The 22,145-nt window shown below is 44.7% G+C and overlaps 1 protein-coding gene across 1 annotated transcript in view; it reads right to left on the bottom strand.

The window, feature by feature from the left end:
- LOC144773589 (uncharacterized) overlaps window positions 1–18,734 on the bottom strand; it is a gene marked incomplete at its 5' end in the record, with an annotated part of 141,468 nt that extends 122,734 nt beyond the window's left edge. Inside the window, 5 exon segments of the mRNA XM_078658714.1 lie at window positions 5,882–6,161; window positions 8,534–9,672; window positions 13,398–13,494; window positions 17,243–18,418; window positions 18,420–18,734. Of these exon segments, the coding sequence (XP_078514840.1) occupies window positions 5,882–6,161; window positions 8,534–9,672; window positions 13,398–13,494; window positions 17,243–18,418; window positions 18,420–18,734 (3,007 nt within the window).
- Window positions 18,735–22,145: the final 3,411 nt, after the last annotated feature.

The following is a 22,145-nucleotide window of genomic DNA, read 5'->3' on the forward strand; positions in this document are numbered from 1 at the left end:
ATACTGCCTTACTCAAGCCAGGACGTGTGCTAACCAGGACCAAGCCTTCTCCACTATTGGTGAAAGATCAGCTGGAATACGAAGTTCAGCCAATATAAGAACGGGCATGTATTTAATCTCTTAGAAAGGTGATGGTCCTGAGGAGGATTCCTGGGAACCTCGAGATGCCATACATGCTCCACGCCTGCTTCGTCAATTTCACAATCTACATCCTCATGCACCGTCCTAACTGGGTGGCCCTGTTTTTAGTGGGGAGGACTGTCATGACCCTACCAGTGTGTTCTATGGTTCCTGCCAGTATAGTGTGTGTTTAGTCACACTCGGCTGTTTTATGTGTGCCTTGTGTGTTTGTGTCACATTCTTTATTATGTGTCCTACTTCCCATTACGTTTGTGCCATGTTCTTTATTATGTGTCCTAATTACAATCACCCTGTTGCCTCAGCTACAAACTGTTAATTGAAAGCTTGTATATACAAACTGGAGCCTGCAGTGTTTAAGTTGGAATGTGTGTATTTTACTTTGCCTTGCACGCAGGTGTTCTCTTTTGCCTGCCGCTCCCTTTTGCCCACAGAAGCTTCCGTAGCTCATTTATGGCTGCTATAAATAGCAGCCGCACCCATCCGCCTCCCGCTGATTATTCCAGCTCTTCAGGTCGTGGTTCAGCTTTCTTCGTTCTCTCGAGGAAATCCTTTTTCAGCTTCCCTTGTTCGTGTTGGACTTATTGTCCATTTGGTAATAAACCATCTACAGGTTTGGTATATCTTCCTGACTGTCCCAGCGTCAGGTAGGAGATGACAATCCTTTGATTTTGGTAAAGTTCATTTTAGTTTTGTAGCGCACATGGGGCCAGATGTAGGTAACTCATTTTTACCGATTCTAAAATACCGAATTTTACCGATTCGGTATTTTAGAAATGGGAAATGAGATGTAGGAAAAAAAAAATCGGTAATAAATACCGATTCGGTAAAAATCGGAATCCCCGAGTCGGTATTTACCGAATCGGCAAATACCGATTCGGTAAATCCCATTGCTTCCTATGGGCCTGGAGGCCCATAGGAATGAATGGGAGTTACCGAATCGGTAAACACCGATTCGGTAAATACCGACTCGGGATACAAAAACGCAAGCAGTTGAGCTACCAACCAATCACGTGCCTCCACCCCGCCCCTCAGCCAACCAACAGAGGAATCAACCAATCCTGTGCATCCACCCCACCCCACAACCAGGAAGTGGCCACAACCATGCAGGTGCAGAGTAACTGATCACCCAGGAGAGCAGTTACACACTGACAGGCTGTTGTGAAGCTGAGCTGTGCAGGAGTGAAAAATGGATTCCCAAGACTCCCAGAGGGAAGGTGCAGAGAGGAAGAGGAAGATGAAGTTCAGCACAGGTGAACTTCAGGTGCTGGTGGAGGAGGTGGTAAAGCACTACTCCAAGATTTTTGGAAAGCAGTCTCTGCAGGTAGCAGAGGCTGTGAAGAGGAATACCTGGCTGGGGATCCAGTCCAAAGTGAACGCAATTGGAGTGACAACCAGGGAAGTGGACGATCTGAAGAAGAGATGGTATGATGTGAGGATCATTACCAAAAAGAAATTGGCGGCAAGAAGGAAAGAGGCCAATGCTACAGGTGGAGGAAAGAACAGGGCACCTGCTCTCACGGATCTGGAAGAGCTATTGGAGTCCACACTGGAGCCAGAGAGCGTTGTCGGAATTGGTGATGCTGACAGCGCAGCCCGAGCTGCATCAAAGAAAGGTAAGGGACATGTCCTTCATTCCTCACCCCTTGCCTGTCTCCCTCCCCCAATTTGGCTGTGTGTTGAGGAACTCCAGTACAGGCTTCTGTATCCACCTGCAATGCATTATGGGAGTGGTAGTCATAAGAATTCACATCAGAGCAGGCAACATGAAAGAATGTCAGGCATGCCACACAATACAATTAGAGACAGGGGAGGACCATGAAATAGTGCAAATGATTTGTGATTTATTATAGAAATACACGGTGAAAGCACCACTAAGCCACTGTCCATAGCTGTCCACAGGAGAGACTTCGCGCAAGACAATGCAGGAGAGGGAGAGGAGTGAGGAAGAAGCCAGGGATGCAGGGCCCAGCACTGCAACACCTCCAGCACCCTGCACACAAGCAGCTGCCACACCAGAGGCAGCCACCATGCAACTGCCTTCATCTCCTATGCTCCTGGACTCACCACAACTTTCCACACCAGAAGACTCAGAGGTGTCAGAAATCTGCAGGCCCAGGAGGCATGACGTTCCCCCGCTAAGAATCCTACTAAAATCCTCTGATGAGGAAAGGGAGGGTGAGATTCCAATAGAGTAAATGGCGGAAAATACAGCTGGTCTTCCGTCCACTCCTGTCACTGTATCCGGAGGCACAAGATGCCGTAGGGTCCGGGAGGCAAGCTTGAGTGGGCATGATGACGGTGTCTTCCGTGGCCTCGAGACAAAAATGGTGAAGGTGCAGCGCCTGCAGGCAAAAGCAATTAGTGCAGTGCACAGACAAATGCGCCAAATGAACAAAAACTTTGACAACATGAACCGGGGGATCACATCAATGGCGGACAGCATGAGGGACATGGCCGATGGGGTCAGGGACATGTCACAGTGTGTGATGTCACTTTGTGACGAACTCCATGAGGACCGCGCACAAACGCGCAGGGAGAGGCAGTGCATACAACAGCAGACAAGGGTCATGCACCGCCTTGTAACAGCGACTTCACTGCTGTGTCGCCGTTCTGTTGCTATGCAGATTGGGCTGGTGCACTGCTGCACAGATCTCACAAGGGGGATGGGGAGAGTCACTACAATGGAAGTGCTGCTGACTAACCAGTCAGCCACCACAGGACGTGAAGGTTTAGGGGACACAGACAACACCAGCAGCAGGAGCAGCACCCCTATCCCGGAAATTCGGAGGAGCAGCAGACGCCAGAGTACAGGTGCTGGCACAGCAGACAATGATCAAACCCAACCACGGGCATCACGCAGTGATGTGCATGGGCGCAGGCAGTAAGGCTGCCAAATTTCAAGTGGACATGTGAGGGTGAGGGGACCCCTGTCCGCCCAGTTGTGCTAGGCACACTTAGGATTTAACAAATGTGTCTTCAGACATTTACCGTAGTGCCAATTAAACTACGTTTATTGCATTTAAACCCTTGCAGTGTCTCTCTACTTACTCAAAAGTAGTTGTGTGTGATCTCTGCCCGTCTCTGTCTGCCGTCTGTTGGTGTTGGTACTCCTACTGTGTTGGGTGCAGGTAGTGCATGGTCATCGTCATGGTCTTCATAGTCGCTCAATTCCACCTCGGTGCCCTTCTTAGTAGCGAGGTTGTGCAACATTGCACAAGTTGCAATGGTCTTACAGCAGATGACTGGTGAGTATTGCCGTGCCCCTCCACTTTTGTGGAGGCAGCGAAACCTGCTCTTCAGAAGGCCAAAGGTGCGCTCCACGATGTTCCGGGTTGATTTATGTGCCACATTGTATCGTCTCTGGCTGGGGGTCGTGGGGTTGAGGTAGGGTGTCAGGACGAAGGAACGGAGGGCATATGCACTAACCCCTAATGTGAAGTGAGAAAACCATTACTCACAGGCACACATAAACCTACGTCTGCATTATCTATCAAGGGAGTGTCACACAGTAATTTACCTAGCAGGTATCCTTCGCCAAATTCCCATGCTGTCAGGCGGGTGTAGATCCCACTGTTTTGGAAGATGTAGGAGTCGTGGGTGCTTCGTGATCATGCACTTGGCATCACAGATTACTTGTACATTTATTGTGTGGGATGACTTCCTGTTCCTGTAAATGTACTCAGTGGCAGCAGGTGGGCATATTGGGATGTGGGTACCATCAATACAGCCAATCACGTGTGGGAAATGTGCCATTAGGTAAAAGTCAGTCTTGGTCCTGAGCAGGTCCGCATCAGCGTCCGGGAAGCGGATGTAATGCTCCATTCTCTGCATCATGGCATCCAGGAACTTCCTGAAGAAACGGGACAGGCAGCTCTGGGACACCCCACCTACCGCAGCAACAACACTCTGGTAACTCCCAGAAGCAAGCAGGTGTATGCTACAGAGCACCTGCACATGGGGTGGGATGGCGTGCGCCCTTGGTGTTGGGTGCTCCAGGAGTGGGTACCGGTCCCTGATCAGGTCCAGGATGGTTTGGGGGTGTAGCCTGTACCTATGCAGTATCTCTGGCTCAGTCAGGTGGAGGAGTGTGATCCTCTGCCTGTACACTTGCTCCTCCCTTCTCCATTCTCTCTCTCCTGCTGCCTGTAGCCGTAGCCGCCTTTCTATGACGTAGAATGCCGCCATTCTGGTTGCACTGTTGCATTTTGGGGCCCTATTTTATAGCCTGCACCTGGTTACCACCTGCTTTCAATCCATGCTAAATACCGACTCTTAAATACCGAATTTCATGCAAATTTGGTATTTTAGGGGTGACCTACATCTCAAGGGTCTTATTTTTCCATTTCTTATTTACCGATTCGGTAAATTTACCGATTCGGAAGAGTTACCGATTCGGAATATTTACCGATTCGGAATATTTACCGATTCAGTCAATCTACCGAATCGGAAAATTTACAGAATCGGAATATTTACCGATTCGGTAAATCGACCGATTCGGAAAAGTTACAGAATGGGTTATTTTTGGGAGCCCTACATCTCAATGTCCAAATACCGGTCGGTAACGGCCGAAATTAGGTAATTTCAGCCGTTACCGACCGGTATTTGGCTACCTACATCTGGCCCATGGTCTCTCTATTGCTACGCGCACTTGCTTTTCAACATGCATCTGCTTAAGGGACATACTTTACAAAACTATTTGCGCTCATTATGTGGAAACTATTCAAGCCAAATTGAAACAGTATATTTTTGGAATTATTTGAGGCGCTTGAACTGAACACTAATTACATGCCTAGAGTTACAAGTTAATTCAGTTCAAGGCACTTTAGAGTTACAAGGCAGCTTAATCACTAAAGCCAAGAGTTATTAAAAAAATGACTTATTAAGAACATTCTTACAGATGACAAGCCTCTGACAATTGATAAGTTACAGTAACAACATTTGCCCTCATTTGATGCATGATCAATTCATTTATGAATCAAGGTTTCATACATGGGAAGTGCACTATTGGAAATAAGTAAAAGTGCTATCGGACTTTGGTAATAAGCAAATACCTCATCTAACGATTACATTACACGTACCTTAGCGACATGTTACAGCCTCCACCTCGGCATTATCCAAGGCTTCTACTGATGATACCTACTCCTGCACATCCCACCCGAGATGAGACTGCGTGCCTCCTTTTATAATGTATATTCCCGTTTTAATTTTTAACCCATATGTAGCTGGGACCTTATACTGCGTGCTTTTTTTTTCTTGTATAATGTATCCACCAATTTTACCCAAGTGGTCCCTCTCTTCCTAATGCTTTATATACCACTCTTAATACTGTAAAGCGCCCTGATACCTCACGGGTCTGGTTCGCGCTCTATAAAACTATAAAATAAATACATAAATAATATAAACTCTCTCAGCATATTGAGTGATTACAGAATAGTTCATTTCTTGGATTCTATGGTATTTTTCCTTTATAGGTAAAGATTGTTTCCATATCTTGCATATGTTAATTATACTAAGAAGAAAAGTAATAAATATTCACACTAGTGTACCATCTTCGTTCCAGATTTCCCTCCCCGCTTTACCCTCCCTAATTCCCTTCTCCTCATCAGGCCACTTTGATCCTCTGGTGTTTAAAGTGCAGAGTCAAAGCTGCTGGAAGGTGGGCTACTTGAGGGTACTGCTCCTGGGAACTAAGAACCTGAGATTGACTGTCATGTTTCTTTCTCTTTCTGTCTCAGCAAACAGTTGTGTTCCTCCATGGTGTTTGCAAAAATGAGGACATCGTCCTTGTAGGCCTGCAGCCCCCTGAGATTGTCAAACAGATGATCCATAAGCTTTTGAAAAACAATGGCGGCAGATGCCAGACTGAATGGCAATCTCAGGTACTTGAATGCCCAAATGCCGTGACTAATGTGTTCAACTTCTGTGACTCTTTCGACAGAGCCATTTGATGATAGACTGAACCTTAAATCAATCAAAGAGAAGTACTTTGCCCCCCTACGTTTGCTAGCAGCTCCTGAATCCTAGGGAGAGAGTGCCAATTTATGAGTATGTTAGCATTTAGGCCCCTCAAATCAGCACAGATTCTGATGTACCCAGACCACTGGCGCACAACCACAATGGGTGCGACCCAGACTGAAGAGTCACAAAGCTCAATATTACCTTAAGAGCCCAAATCCTGCAACATGAGTTTAAATTCTTCTCTGACACTCAGTGGAACCAGTCTCACCTTGTGCACCACCGGTTGGGCTTGAGGTTTGCTTGGGTCTAATGCAGTGCTTACTGCCAATTACACTACCCACTTCTTCACAGAAAAATTATTTAAATTCAGACAGACAGGATCTGTTACGCCACAGACATAATCGGCAGTAACTCCCCTAATACAATAAGCATGTCAGCACCTGGTTCAGTAAGCCCATTTCGGCCATATTCCGCCATGCCAAAATGTTTTTACTTTAAGGGCTACATAGATCTTATTGATAGTTTTCCTACCCATGCAAAACACTTTGGCCAATAAGAAACCCAGCATCTTTAGGTCTTTCTTGCCAAATGCCTGAAGGTTTACATCAGTAGGTGTCAAAGATCTTTGCCAGTGCTTGTGAAAAGTAATATATCTCTGGATGTCAATTGGAGATCCTGAGTCAGCCATGACTTTTAATGTGACACAATCTATCAAGGCTTCACAGGTGGGATCCATAATGGATGTACAAATAAAATAGCATTCTATGCTCAATACAAGATTAATGATGGACTCTGTACAATTATCAATGCCAGTATCCACACTGCTAATTCCGACAGTACTGTTCTTGCTACTTCTGCAGACTGACTGGAAATGGCCTATTTTATAGCAAGAGAGGTAACGTTTCCCAATGGCTGGACATTATTTATGTGGCTCTTAGAACCACACCTGAATCACACGGTTGGAGTTTTCCGAGGTACCCCTTTATAGTTTTTGTTTTTAGTCTTCACCAAAAATACAGGCTCAGCCTGACAACTCTCATCAGCACACAGTGCATTCACTGAAGCCTCAGCATATAGAACATTTGATGAGATTCTTTAATGCTCTTATTTATTTATTTATTTAGCGATTTATAAAGCGCCTGGTGACCCGGAGGCATGCCCGCGCTAATGATACATGTGAAGGCTAGAGGGGAAAAGGGAGCTTATTTGGGGAAAAGCAAAGTTTTTAATTTTTTACGGAAGAGGAGGTGGCAGGGTTCCAGTCGCAGGCAGCGGAAGCTTTTACTGCGAACCGTCTACCGCCGGTGCGCGCCTTCCTAAATCTCGGAACGATGGCCAAACGTTCGTTGTCCGAGCGTAGAAGTCTAGGGGCCTTGTGAGGGGTGACCATGTCTCTCAGGATAGAGGGGCCAAGCCCATTGAGGAGTTTGAGGGCAGTACACATCGCTTTGAATTCTACCCTCTGACGCACTGGACGCCAGTGTAGGGCCTTGAGCGCTGGTCTGGCCGAGGTTCTTGAAGGAAGGCCCATAAGGAGCCGGGCTGCTGCGTTTTGAGTTCGCTGGAGGTTGGCCAGGGTGGATTCAGGGGCTCCCAGGTAGACAGCGTTGCTATAGTCTAGCCGAGCGGGGATCAAACCTTGAATCAAGAGTTTCCTAGATAGGGGCGGAAGTATTGGGAGGATTTTGCGGATGGAACGCATGAGTCCGAAGCAGGTGCCTGCTGTTTTGGCTGCCTGGGTCTTCATGGACAGCTCTGGCTCAAACCAGATTCCCAAGGTCTTGATTTCTAGTTTCGGGGTGGGCACCTCACCGAAAACGTCTGGCCAGACCGATGGGGGGATGGTGGTCCATTTCTTGCCCATGAGCATAACTTCGGTTTTCGATCCGTTGAGCTTCAGAGATGACTCGCACATCCAGTGGTGGATTTCCTGGAGGCAGTTCAACAGATTGTCCGGGTGATTGTCAAGATGAGAAAGTGAGACGACCAGTTGCGTGTCGTCCGCATAGCTCACTATCTTGATTCCGAAGGGGGAGACGACATCCTCGAGGGGGGCCATGTAGGCGTTAAACAAGGTAGGGCTTAATGACGACCCCTGGGGGACTCCACTAGTGAGGGGGAGAGGGGCTGATCGGGAATTACCATCCCAAACCTGGAAGGAGCGACCTGATAGAAAAGATTCTATCCACGCAAGTGCCGTGTCCGCGAGTCCCGCCACGGCCAGCCGGTGGAGTAGGACACGGTGATTCACCGTGTCAAAGGCTGCACTGAGGTCCAGGAGGATCACTGCCACTGATCCTCCTGAATTCAAAATGCACCTAGCCTCCTCGACAGCGAGGAGGGCGGTGTCTGTGCCGTGGCCCGGGCGGAACCCAGTTTGGGACCGACGTAGAAGATTATTTGACTCAAAGAACTGGGACAGTTGAGCGTTTACCAGTTTCTCGGCTACTTTGCTGATACTAGGAAGGAGCGAAATTGGCCGATAGTTGGACAGGTCGGAAGAGTCCAGTTGGGGCTTTTTGAGAAGAGCCTTAACTACAGCGCTCTTCCAGCTCGGTGGGACAGAGCCCTGGGATAGCGAGATGTTAATCAGTTCCGTGATGGTGGGCAGGATGGTGGGGACAACTGCTTTCAGGAATCTGATAGGTGCGGGGTCAAGAGGAGAGCCGCTTTTCAGTTTGGCCAGGGCTGATCCTACTTCGTCCAGTGAGACTGCCCTAAAGGTGGTCAATTGTGGGTGCAAAATGTTTCCTGTCTGGTTGGTAAGTGCCTCAAAGTCCTTAGGGTTAGGCAGACTGGGAGGCGGGAGGGAGACTAGGATACGGGCGATTTTGGAGTCAAAGTAGGTTGCCAGTTCATCGCTTCTATCTGGCGAAGATGGGTTGGAAGAAGGAGGCGCAGGTATTTTCACAAGTTCTTTAGCGATGAGGTAGGATTCTCTCGCCGAGTTGGTGGAATTACTTATTCTGGTGTCGTAGTATGCGGCTTTAGTGAGCTTCAAGGTGGCTTTATAAGATCTCACCGAGCTACGGTATGCGTCCTTGCTAGTATGGAGCCAGTCCTTTCTCCATAGTCGCTCCGCTTTTTTACACTCTTTGCGGAGAGTTCTTAGTTCCGGACTGTACCATGGGGCTGATCTGGTTTTCCCGTTTTTGTCCTCACGGGTTTTTATGGGGAGGATGGAGTCGAGGGAGGTGGAGATCCACTCCCTGAACTTTCTGTCCGCGGTGTCTGGGTCATCCGAGGGGCTAGGGGTTGTATGGTCCAGGGCTTTGGCCCAATCCTCAGCCGAGAGTCTGGACCATGCTCTGTCCGTAGTATAGGTGGCAGGTTTATGAGGTTTCCTGAAATCCCCTGGTAGACGGAAGGGGACCAGAAAATGGTCCGTCCATGGGAGGGGGAGGGACTCTTTGGTTTGTAGGGTATGGAGGTTGGTGAACACAGGGTCTAATAAATGGCCCTTAATGTGTGTGGCTCCGGAGTTGGTAAGTAAAAGGCCATAGGCCGCCAGGTCGGCGATCAAATCTGTTGCCCCAGTGTCAAGGGGGTCATCGAAATGGATGTTAAGGTCTCCTAGTATAGTGAAATTGGAGGTGGAATGGGCCAGAGATGCTATTGATTCTAGGAGGGCGCTAGAAAACGGGCCATAATGGCCAGGGGAGCGGTATACTAGGAGGCCTGACAGTGTGCTAGTCGGTGCTAGCTGGATGGTGAAATGGAGGCTTTCCGAGTCCAAGATGTGTGCATCGAGGGTTCTACAGGAAAAATGATTCCGGTAGAGGATGGCCAGTCCACCTCCTCTGCCAGATGGACGTGGTTCGGACTGGATATTAAAGTCCGGGGGAAGGGCTAAGACTACATCCGAATCCGAGTGGTCGGTGATCCACGTTTCCGTAAGGAATAGAATGTCTAGTTCGTGGTCTTCTATAAGGTGATTAATGAGCAGAGCGTGCATGGGGAGTGACCTGCAGTTCAGTGAGGCAAGTTTAAGACTCGGATGAAAGACGCGTGGAATGGGTAGTTGTAGCTGGGCTGGGTGGCAGATTGTGCAGCCAGTAAATTGACCGTCTAAGTCGTGAGCATAGTTGCAGGTGCTGGCAATGGTGGGTCTGAGACTAAGAAGGTCTCGACGCGAGTATATTACCCTAGTGGGAGCTGGGTCCGGCAGGGATTCTGGCCCTGAGCCCGTCCGAGCGCGGACGAGCGCAGACGGGCTTGCCTTAGGCGCTCCCGCTACGCTCGTCCGCTGCGCCTCCGGTGGCAGCACATGATGTAGGGGGTAGGGGGGCGTGGCCTACAGGGGGCATGGCCTCAGTCCTCGCCGAGTTGGCGTTTTTGCAGGAAATTGTTGGTCCACGAGTGAGCGCTAGATCCGCTCCTCGCTGTGCTGTTGGTAGAGGTGGGTGCCCTGGTGCTTTGCTAGCGCGTGGTGAGTTTTTAAAAGCAACAAGTGAATTAAAGATAGAGATATCGATATCACCCGGAAAGGAGGGAGAGGGAGACGTGGAGAGTATTAAACCATATGGGATATTGCGGGAATTAGTGATAGGGAGGTGGCGGAGAAAAAGGCTTTTCCATTTAGAAGTGCGTTTAGTGTAGAAGATGTAGTTGGTGATGATGGAGGAGTTTAGGGTATTATGATGGTCTGCAAATAGGGTTTCAGGGTGAAGACAGAGAAGTTTGTGCTTGAGGGATTTTTTACCGTGTTTGGAGAGATGGGAAGGGTAGAGGATCGACCGAGAGAACAGGCCAGATTTAAAATAGGTGAGGGTGAGACAGCAGGGGGGGTGCGCGGGGGCATGATTAAAAGTATAGGTGTAGGAAGTAGGAGCAGAAAGCAGCAGTAATCTGGATTAATCAAATAGAGTTGAGGTAAACATGATGATATGAGGAATAACGAGCTAGTCAGATTGAGATAAACGAAGTAGTGTGCAAAATAATCAACAGGGGGAATGCAGTATGATTACAACAGTCGTACATAATCGATAGTTAAGGTTTAAAGGTTCTTGGCAAGGTCAATGACCTCATTAACCGTAGGATTGCGGCAACTAAGTAAATTTGCGGGAAGAGCACCTGAACACAAATTGATCCTGTATACTTGTGTCTACATTAGTCCCAAAACCACAAGTGGACGCTAAGATCCTAAGCACAGCAATTTATTCCTCTACTCCTTCATCCTCAGCTTGCTTACGTTTGAAATTATTATGGCACACTAACATAATACTAGGTTCCTCTGAAAATTGTTTTCATAATCGATCAAGCACTTCAACATATATATTCCATTGAGAATCCCAGACTGGGCTGCAGGCGGTAATATGGGAGGCAAATTGTCAAATATTTCCTGCTCTGCGAGACCCAAACTGCCATACAATCATTTGAACTTCCGCTGGGGGCTGTAATTACCTGCATCAATGGGTACAATATAATTTCCTGAATCTAAGCCATTGTGACCATTGATGGTTGGCTTGCCAGGTCAGGCCAAAAAGGGAGGTGGCTGGGTGACTTTTTGAGGGGTTGCCGTGTCACAGAAAGCGGATTTGTAACCTAAAGTATGATGTACTGAAAGCAGCTGCAGAAAGTGATAATATGCAAAAGGAAAATGTATCCCAAAATAACGGTCATGAAGCCAAAACACCTTGTCAACCGCCCGCCTGTAATTACCTAAGCAGTGATGAAATAAGTAATTATTGCGGTAGCAACTGTGAGGAGCAGTGCTAGAAGCGGTCACCGCGGAAACTTGACACGATGTCAGAAATGCCCTTACGCAATATGGCTGACACGTTGAACGCCGATGTGACGTCAGCACGCTGCACGCTGGGATGTTGGTTTGCACTCACAGGCATGCGTGAGGGCGCGAGGCACAATACCTTTGCTGAATCAAAACATAGAAATAAGCAAATCTACTCCAGAAAATGCAGATGTCGTGGGCCTGGTGTCTGCAAATGGAGATGTTGTGCGGCATAGAAAAATTAAATAAATCCAGCTGAAGTGGTGTTTTGGCGAAGTGTGATGAAAAAGGCATTAATGGGTGAACAGTGACGCAGTGTCCGCTCGTCGCCAATATGTAATGAAACGGGAATTTAAAAGCCAGTTTATTTGAAGGTAACACCCACTTTGTCCTGCGACCGGCCAAACAGGATCCCCATTCAGGAATGCCTAAACTGAATCTGGAATCCATACTCACCTTTCGCAAGGCACGCAAGATACACATATGAATACATGTTTAAATAATATCAAATTAACCACATGCCTGTTGTTAGCACAGAACAAAAATCACATGACCGTCCCACACCATCTGTCTTCTGAATCCTGACTTGGGTAAGCCAACTCAGCCCGCGGCTGAAAGATGAGTGCCGTGGGCAGATACAAAAAAAAAGGACAACAGTTTCACACATTAAACATATTCATGTTTAATAGGAGTATCAGGGGCCATAAGTATTAGTGGGGCAACGCCCCAAAACCCTAAAGGACGCATCGCCACTAGTATTCATGCTTAGATATAGTCAGACAGCAGAGCTCAGGCAGAAACTTCAGTACCTTTCAAGGACAAAGCACAATAAATCTCCCAACAAAATTGATCCCACACATGTGCAGCTGTACATTTAATAAACCTAATAATGCACTGCATGCATTTGTGCTGAGGCGTGGGTTTGGAAGTGGCTACTTCTATCAGGACATTGGTACACCCCTTTTTGCTTTCAACAGACAGTTATGGACTGCTAGGTCTGGGGTGAGGTCCATTCAGGGCATTCATCCTTAGTATGCCCATTCTTGCCACTGCAAAAGCTACATTCTTTCAGCAGGAACCAAGCACCCCTGCCTCAGTGGATGGAACTATTGCCATTGGGTTTCTGTGCGAGATGAGTCCTGGGAATTGCCACAGTGCAGTGTTCCAGTGATGCTGCAGGCCACGGTCCCCTAACCACTGCAGCCTGTGCCTTGTATCCTTCTGTTTCCTACCCATGAATTCATAGGCAGCTCCTAGGGACCAGAAATCTGAGTCAGGAAGCTAGACTCCACCTCATCCAGGGGAGATTCTGTCAGAGCTGCACACTACTTGGCACACTCTCCTGCCAATGTCAATGGTGCTGAAGGTCACCGCGAGCATCATTAAAAGCCAGAGATTTCCCCTTCCTGCCTGTGGTGTGTGTCATGGTAAACTTTGCTAAAACAGGAAGGGTTAAGTAGGGTGCTTGTCTTGCATCTGAATTGTGTAATTAAGTGGAATGTGAAATGGACTTGGAATAGCAACAGAAGATCCTTGGATTAATTAAATTCAATTTCAGGTGGTAGATTACTTTTGCATAGAACTAGATTTATATGAAGCCCTCTGCATTCCTGCTGTTTAGCATTTAGGTATCCTGGGATATCAACCCGATCTCTGCTCTTTTCTACCTATGAGATTATGAATTGCAAATATTTCATGTAAAAATCAGGAATCCTCTTCAAGACATCACAGTGGAACCCTGCAGAAGTCTGGAGCTAACAGCAGGACATGGATCCTCGGCAGTCTACTTTCGGGTCAACTTCTAGAGAGAGCCTTGATGTCTGAATACACCTACCTAGATATGGGGCTGTCTTTGTGTCCTGGTACTTGAGAGCAGAGCCTTAGTAGGCTATGAGTAGTGCTGCATGGTTATTGTAGCCGCTATACCTACTTGGGTATGGTTCCTATCAGACTATTAATGAGTTAATATTACTTTGTTTTGATACCATGTGTAGAAAGTCTTATCTTGGCCAAGTTCAAGTTGCTGATGGTATTGATTGACATAATGTATGTATTGTCATGTATGATTTCTTATAATTAATTGTGTCACTGATGACTGTTATATTGATACTGGCTCTCCAGCTTGATAAAAAAAATTATCATTATATCATATCATTATCATCAGAGCAAGAAAAAAGAATCACTGGAGGAGAGATGGGGTCTTTCCCCAAAGCCACCACCCCCAGGGCAAGAGTCTGCACAGCAGTATGCAGGCGAGGAGCATTTAAAGTCTGACACTGATAAACCGTTACTCTGAATAAGTGATGAATAGTCATTAGAGGGCGCCATTTCCTACAGGTGCTGTGCATGAATTTTGCTTAGCAGGTTTGAGTGCTGAGTTGCGAGCCACAGTCACCTCGGAGATTCCATCAAGGAATCTAGAAATTTTTTTATATCATGTTGTTTTGTTGAATCCTCTTCATCTTAGTAGTGGCATCACCAGGTAGGGTCATTGGAGCACCCAAACCAAAGACTGACTGCTTGGAGCTGGACCGGGCATGGCTGCTACCCAAGATGGGTACTGTGCTGAGACCAGCTGCAAGGAATGAGTGCATTCAATTTCCTTTCATTGTAGTCAATCTTTTAAGGGTCTTTGTCCAAATGGCGACAAAGAGATAGAAGTTTTCCAGGTAATCAGCAACAAACTCGAAGAACCATAAGATATTGGGAACATAGATGTGATTTGTCCTACACTGTTCCCTAAGAAATCCTTCAGTTGTGAAAGATTTCTGCAATAAATTCATAATTTTTGTGCTTTTTGGAGAGGTGGTTAGCTCATTATTCATCTACAACTAGGAAACACTAACATTGAATATATTTATTTGCCTTACAGAGTCTAATTTACAGTTCGTAGCCTTCTGGCTTTTGAAAATTAAAGTGTTTCCTCCGGCCACTGACAAGATAGATCTCAAAGGATCGTTACTAGGGTCTTCATGGTGGTTGTGATATGGCATAAAGGTGGATACATGGGAAGTCTAGGTTCTCCTGAATGCAAAAATGCAGAATACTCTACATGTTATTAAAAATACACATTTGTACACCTACTGAGCATTTTCCATGATGCATTATTAAATAATGTGTGTTTTAGATAGGTTGGTGCATTTTACCTTTGATGACCAATAATTTAACAATATCCGATTGGTTTGGTATCCATTTTTCTTGGGGATAGTGCCTCATTAGGGGCTTGTTTCAGATACACATCATGGCAGGATTGAACATAATTTCTGGCATTCTAGTTAACAAAAGCCCCTACCCAGCACATCTTCTGACTCCAGATTAGGTCATATCGCTGCTGCCTTGGCACCTGCCAAGGAGCACTCAACAATCTTATGTATTTGAATATGGATGAGAATTGTGATCACATGGAAGTCTGCCATATGGGCATTTCTCATCCGTAAGCTGATTAAGCATTGTCAAGTTTAAATGGATGCTGTGACTTGTAAAAGCAATAGGGAATTGTGAAAAATGTCATTCAAATGAACACAAAACAGGTTACAAGATTAATAAAATCATCATTAACATATATATACCAATAAGGATTAACTTTATTTCACTTTATATAAAGGGAAACTTAACAGACTTAAAAAAACTTAACCTAAGATCCTCTACCAGATTTCTTTGCTAATGCTTAACATCATAAGTAGGATTTTACTTTAATGGCTGTTCAAAGCCTATATCATATTCATTCCATGATTATGAATTCCTCTTGCACAGTTACTAGTCTAACATTGGTACATTTTGCTCATACACGAGTTGTCATAACCCAGTAGTACGAGGAGAGATTCCATGATCTGCTTTCACTTGGGCATAGAAATATTTAGTCATGTTACAAAAAACATTGCACTTGTGAGAAAACATTGCAAATCTACAGACATCCTTTCTTTGTGAGAAAGGAGATAGTGGCATTTGTTCAATAGCAAACAGAGCACAAACTAATGCATAATATTTTGCTGTGTCTATAAAATAAGAAAATACATTTTATCCAAATGCCTCATGTATTGGTTGGATAGTTTGCTTACGTACCATCCATCAATTTTTATGGGGTGAATGTACTCAAAAGCTAGCAGAGCACCGTACAGGGTCAAATAAAAGCTTACATTCAATTAGTGATAGGAGGTGGTTGGTTTCTAGACCGTTACTGCACTGTGAAGTAGTGTTCCTTAAATAAGTGAGTCTTCATCTTTTTCCTTAATTGGAGCAGCGTTGGGGTGATCCTCATGGATATGGGGATGTTGGTCCATATCCTGGTTGTATAGGTAAACATGAGTAAGCAAACCAGGTATACAGTTCCTAAGGAAAAGAGCAAAAAAGCGTGAAGAGGCCTGGTCAGTCTACTACCCTGACCCTATGGTAGAGACAGGGAGTCTCCCGTTTTGCGAAAGAGAACTCACACAACCGGGTTGGTGTCATGCTTCATCAGACGGCATGCTCCTCATCAGCCCGGCGCTGCAATGTCCGACAAGCACCCTATGAGGGGCTCTTTATCAGAGATCTTTTTATCCCAGGCCAGCAGGTGCAGTCAGGGTAAAGGGCCTAGTGGTGTAGATGCAAGTGAAAAATGTGCAGGAATAGTGTAGGGAAGGTTAAAAAGGGGAGTCCAGCGGTGCAACGAATTCAATTTAATAAGTAAGTCCACTGGTCCCAATTAAAAATTGATAGTGCAAGCAACCTCTGAAATGATGTCCAGTCGTGGCTACGAGTTACAGGTTGACTGGTTTCTTGCCTGGTGTATCAGGAGGATCACATGGCAATACTTCAGGACCAATCTATATATACTATCAACACAGTGGATAGTTCGTATTAGTATCACCAGTGAACCAAGCACTTAAGAAATAGCCGATCAATGAGGTAGCTGGCGTTTGTAGCCCAACCCAATTTGGGCGGCTTGCTGGCTCCTTCGAACCAACGGCGGGGCAAATGCTAAAATTATTAGCGTAGATCAGCAGTGGCAGATTACCCAAGTAACTACCCCTGGTTGGCAGCTTTTTTTGCAGTTTCTTCACAGACCGTATGCCTTTGCATGGCGAGCAGCCCAAAAAAAGCCTCTCCTGTTTACTGCAGTTGAAAACATTTTCTTGTGTGCTTGCCGATGGTGAATTAGAATTGATAGCCAAGTAAGTAGGTGTACATTGTTTTATATAAAATTAGGTATGAAATATAAAATAACTTGTTGTCTCTGATAAGAAGTTACTCTATTATGCAATAACGTACTTTCCATAGTCACTGAGTGTGTATGTTGTTTCACCTGTGTGTGTATATCCGTTGATGGATCTCTAGAAACACTGATTTAATAAAGCTCTTTCTACAGTCTCTCCAGGTGTATGCTTTTCTCCCTGTGTGTTCACTGATGGGTCTTTAGATGTGCTAATTGAGTACGGCTACTTCCACCAGTTTGGTTTTACAGAAGTCTGTTTGTTTATGTCTCTTTAGGTGTATAAATTGAGTAAAGCTCTTTCCACATTCACTGCATGAATACGGTTTTTCGCCGGTGTGTGTTCGTTGATGAGTCTTTAAAGTTGATGCTCTATTGAAATTCTTTCCACATTCACAGCATGTGTATGGTTTTTCACCTGTGTGTGTTCGCTGATGGCTCTTTAGGTTTGCAAAGTGAGTAAAGCTCTTTCCACATTCACTGCATGAATACGGTTTTTCGCCGGTGTGTGTTCGTTGATGAGTCTTTAAATTTGATGCTTTATTGAAATTCTTTCCACATTCACAGCATGTGTATGGTTTTTTACCTGTGTGTGTTCGCTGATGGCTCTTTAGGTCTGCCAAGTGAGTAAAGCTCTTTCCACATTCACAGCATTTATATAGTTTTTCCCCAGTGTGTGTTAATTTATGTCTATTCAGGTGGGTAGATTGAGTAAAGCTCTTTCCACATTGCCTGAATGCGTATGGTTTTTCCCCTGTGTGTATTCGCTGATGAGCCTTTAGAGAACAGGTTTCACTAAAATTCTTTCCACATTCAGAGCATGTGTATGGTTTTTCCCCTGTATGTGTTCGCTGATGGCTCTTTAGGAGTTTTAAATTACCAAAGCTCTTTCCACATTCATTGCATGTAAATGGTTTTTCCCCTGTGTGTGTTCTCTGATGGATCTTTAGGGTTGAGGTTTGAGTAAAGCTCTTTCCACATTCACTGCATTTATATGGTTTTTCACCTGTGTGTGTTCGCTGATGGTTCTTTAGAGTTGAGGTTTGAGTAAAGCTCTTTCCACATTCACTGCATTTATATGGTTTTTCACTTGTGTGTGTTCGCTGATGGTTCTTTAGGGTTGAGGTTAGAGTAAAGCTCTTTCCACATTCACTGCATGTGTATGGTCTTTCTCCTGTGTGTGTTTGTTTATGTCTCTTTAGGTTAACAAAGTAAGAAAAGTTCTTTCCACATTCACTGCATGTGTATGGTTTTTCCCCTGTATGAGTTCTCTGATGAATTTTTAGGGCAGCTGATTGACTATAGCTCGTTCCACATTCACTGCATCTGTAAGGTTTTTCCCCGGTGTGTGTTCGCTGATGAGACTTTAGATTTGATATTGTATTAAAATCCCTTCCACATTAAACAGCATGTGTATGGTTTTTCCCCTGTGTGTGTGCGCTGATGGTTCTTTAGGAGTGTTAAGTAAGTAAAGTTCTTTCCACATTCACTGCATTTGTATGGTTTTTCACCTGTGTGTTTGCGCTGATGCCTCTTGAGCTGTAATGCGTCAGTAAAGCTTTTTCCACATTCACTGCATGTGAATGGCTTTTCCCCAGTGTGTGTTAGCTGATGGCTCTGTAGAGACCGTAACTGAGTAAAGCTCTTGCCACATTCACTGCATGTATATGTTTTTTTCCTGTGTGTGTTCTCCGATGTCTCTTTAGTGATGGTGAGTTACTGTAGGTCTTTGCACACACACTGCATGTGTATTTTTCCCCAGTGTGTGCTCTCTGATGACTCTTAAGATTTCTAGCATGAGCAAAGCTCTTTCCACATTCACTGCATTTGCATGGTTTTTCCTCTATTTGGGTTCGCCGATGCCGTTTTAGTTGTTTACCCCAAGTCAGGCTCTTTCCACATTCACTGTATGCATTTGATGGTTCTCCTGTAGATATTTCATAATCATCTCCTTGAATTGATGTTGCATTATAACTCATCTTACTTTCAATGCATCTGAATGATTTCGATCCTTGTGGTTGCTGTTAGCAAAGTATATTTGATACCTTTTCGCACCAAAAACTTCTTCTGCGTAGTTTTTTTCTCTGTTATTGTTTGTGAGTGGACTTTTAGCGGTAATGCTTGATGAATGGACTTCCCAAAGCCACTCCGCTTTTATGAGGTGCCTCCTGTTTGCCGATACTGCTTCAGTATCAAGTAAAAACCAAAGCTAACCTTTTGTTTACTGCGCATGTATGGTTTGTTTTCCCCAGTGTTTAAGGTCCATTGGTCAGTCACATTTTGGGATACATCCCATTGATGTGCATGCTGACTGACTGTTGCTGAAATTCTAACAAGGCAGACGGACTGTGGTTGCGTAAATACCGACACTTTACTAACATTCACTACATATATGTGGTATTTCCAACATGTCTGTTTTGTACCTTTAAATATAAAGTTGAATGGCGACTAGAATCCTTGCCAATCTGTATGCTTTTTCTGCTGAGGTATGCATCTTCGATCTTGGTTGAACATTTTCAAAGAACTGAACAAAGAATGAACATCATTGCTGGCTAACTGCTTATTGCAATTGATTGATTAATTTGGGATTGCAACAGCTACCCAAAGGTTGTCCGAGCTCTATTAACAACAGTAATCCTAAAAGGAAAAAGGAATTAACAACCGATTAGATCTCCCTGAAAAAAAATTGTCCGCTGTTTCGGAAAGGAATGAAAGTTGTTGCTAAGTTTCAGTTCAATTGGGATGGAATCCTTAGGGAGGGTACAAGAAACGTATAAGATCTACCTCCTTGCCTAGAAAGATTGACTCTTGGTATAATTACTAAAAGGCTTCTCCTAAGAACATAATTCTGTCACTTACAGCTAAGTTACGATGATCCCGTATCATTGCAGGCCGTGTGGGTGATAGATAAAGTCTTAAACCAAATTCCTTTTTTTTCACCAGAAGCCAGTAAAGTTTTCCCAGATTCTCCAGGTTAATCCTACATCCAGTCTAGCTGCCGAATTTTGGACAATTTGAAGCCTTTGCACAAGATACAGAGGTTAGCCCTAATATAGGACATTTCCATACTCCAATCTCAAGCCAAACAGTGGTTTGATGACAGTATTCCTAGAGGTAATCGGTAGAAGTGGAAAAGTTTGAATAGCATACCCAGAATTACAAACCAAGTGGAAACAACCTTCTTCATGTGCTTAGTAAAAAATTAACTGGCTATTCAAAAGGATTCCCAAAATGTTGGGCTCTTCAGTTTGGGCCATTTTTACCACACATGCAAGCAACGTATAAACTTCATTGCCGAGTCTGTGCACACTAGGGTAGTGTTCTGCGTTTGAAATATTATAATATTGTCAACTTTAGTTGTTTGCTTTACAATTTATGTTTTGCCCACGTTTGATTTTGTTCTGTTGTTCAGAAGGTATAGCGCAACAGATTGTATGATGGACTAAAGCCACAGCATGGTTCTTATCATGTTCGCTCGTCGGTGCACCCTTTAATCAAGAATGTCCAGTGCAATTACTGATGCTGCAATTTGATACTATGCTTAGGGGTCATGTGGCTTGGTCGTTCTCTGATTCTTAGAGCGACTGGATTGCTCTTAATGCATGTTGTAGCATTTTTTCATGTGTGAGTTCTTCTGTCATTTACTGTGCTGTTCGGTTTCTGGTGTCATCTCTGTTCTTCTTAATCGTATTACGTATTTATGACTCTGCGCTCTGTGGAAATAAAAAGATTTGTTATCACTAAATCTACAGGATGCATATAGAACATAACATGGAAAAGAGAATAACTAATTTCAATTAAATGTACACTAAATCGGATGACATTTATGTTACTGTATCATTCACAGCCACTGTACAGATTTTCAGTTATTTGTCGTATTGCTCACTTTGCCTGTAAAGTCTGGAACCATCCTTATACAAACCAGTCTTGATCTTGCTCGAATGAGAACAGTGAAGCTCAAACTGCAAGGCAAACTTCACACCGACAGGAACAAAGGCAACCCAAGACTGGTTTCGATATTCAAGATCCTTGTAAATAACATGCATCTTGAATTTTATGTCACAGCAAGAAAATTATTGAAGAAATCTTAACTTCAGTGGTGTGTCTACAAGTTACCCTAGAATAACAGAATCATGAAAAAACAAAACAATAATGCATAAAGTAAAACAAAATACAACATGGTTGTTTGAAAAACAGTATCATGCTCAAGACAAACCATAACCCAGGGACAAAGTCCTTTTAAGATCTTAGCTTACCCGAGAGTGCAGCTGTCTGGTAAGCTAAAGACATCTCGGGGACTTTCAGAAAGTTGACCAAGGAATGCATCCACCCATTGTTTAGCTTTGTGGTTTGTAACTCACATTTTCTGGCTTTCTATTTGCTGCTTTTATTTGTTGTAAGCTCTCCAGGTTAAATTTGTCTCTCGTTGCCCAAATCGTGTTTACTTTATTCTTCCACAAACTCACTTTCTCTAAACGGGCCTTTAAATCTTGTTCTCGTCACATTTGCTGTGTATTCAAAGACAGGTCAAATGTCAAGCTGTGTCTTCCAGGGAGCTTGGGATTTTTTTTTCTTCGTTCTCCGACTTCAAAGTGGGAGGATTCATGTGGCAATCATGCTGGCTAGGAAGGCTGTACATTTTATTTCAAGCATACAACATCATTTAAATGTTTGTAAATGAATTGTGCTGACGATCAAATCAGTACATTAGGTGATGACATTGCCACACATTGTGCGCTGTATCATTTTTATCTGTAAAACTGTATGTGAGTGCAAATGTGATTAAAGCAAACGCAAGGAGAAGATTGACGGAGCATTGAAACATTTCAGACACTCACCCCCAGTCACAGATCTGGGATGAAACCATCCTCGTTCTTTAGCTCACTTCACCACCCCAGTTCAGACCCAGCCATATGCAAATCAGTCTTAACCCTGTGCCTCATGGTAACAGTCCAGACCGAACTGCCAAGCCAGGTCTTTCCTGGACCATCAGCCTGGCTAGCTTGAATCCAGTGGCAAAGTGAGCAAGGGACCCTTGTTTTGGCATACCCTGCCAACTTAGGGTGGACAAAGCAAACACAAGGAGATGATGGATGGAGCCTGAAACTTTTCAGACACTCACCCCCA

This window comes from Lissotriton helveticus, chromosome 8 (assembly GCF_964261635.1).
Source record: "Lissotriton helveticus chromosome 8, aLisHel1.1, whole genome shotgun sequence".
Classification (NCBI taxonomy): domain Eukaryota; kingdom Metazoa; phylum Chordata; class Amphibia; order Caudata; family Salamandridae; genus Lissotriton; species Lissotriton helveticus.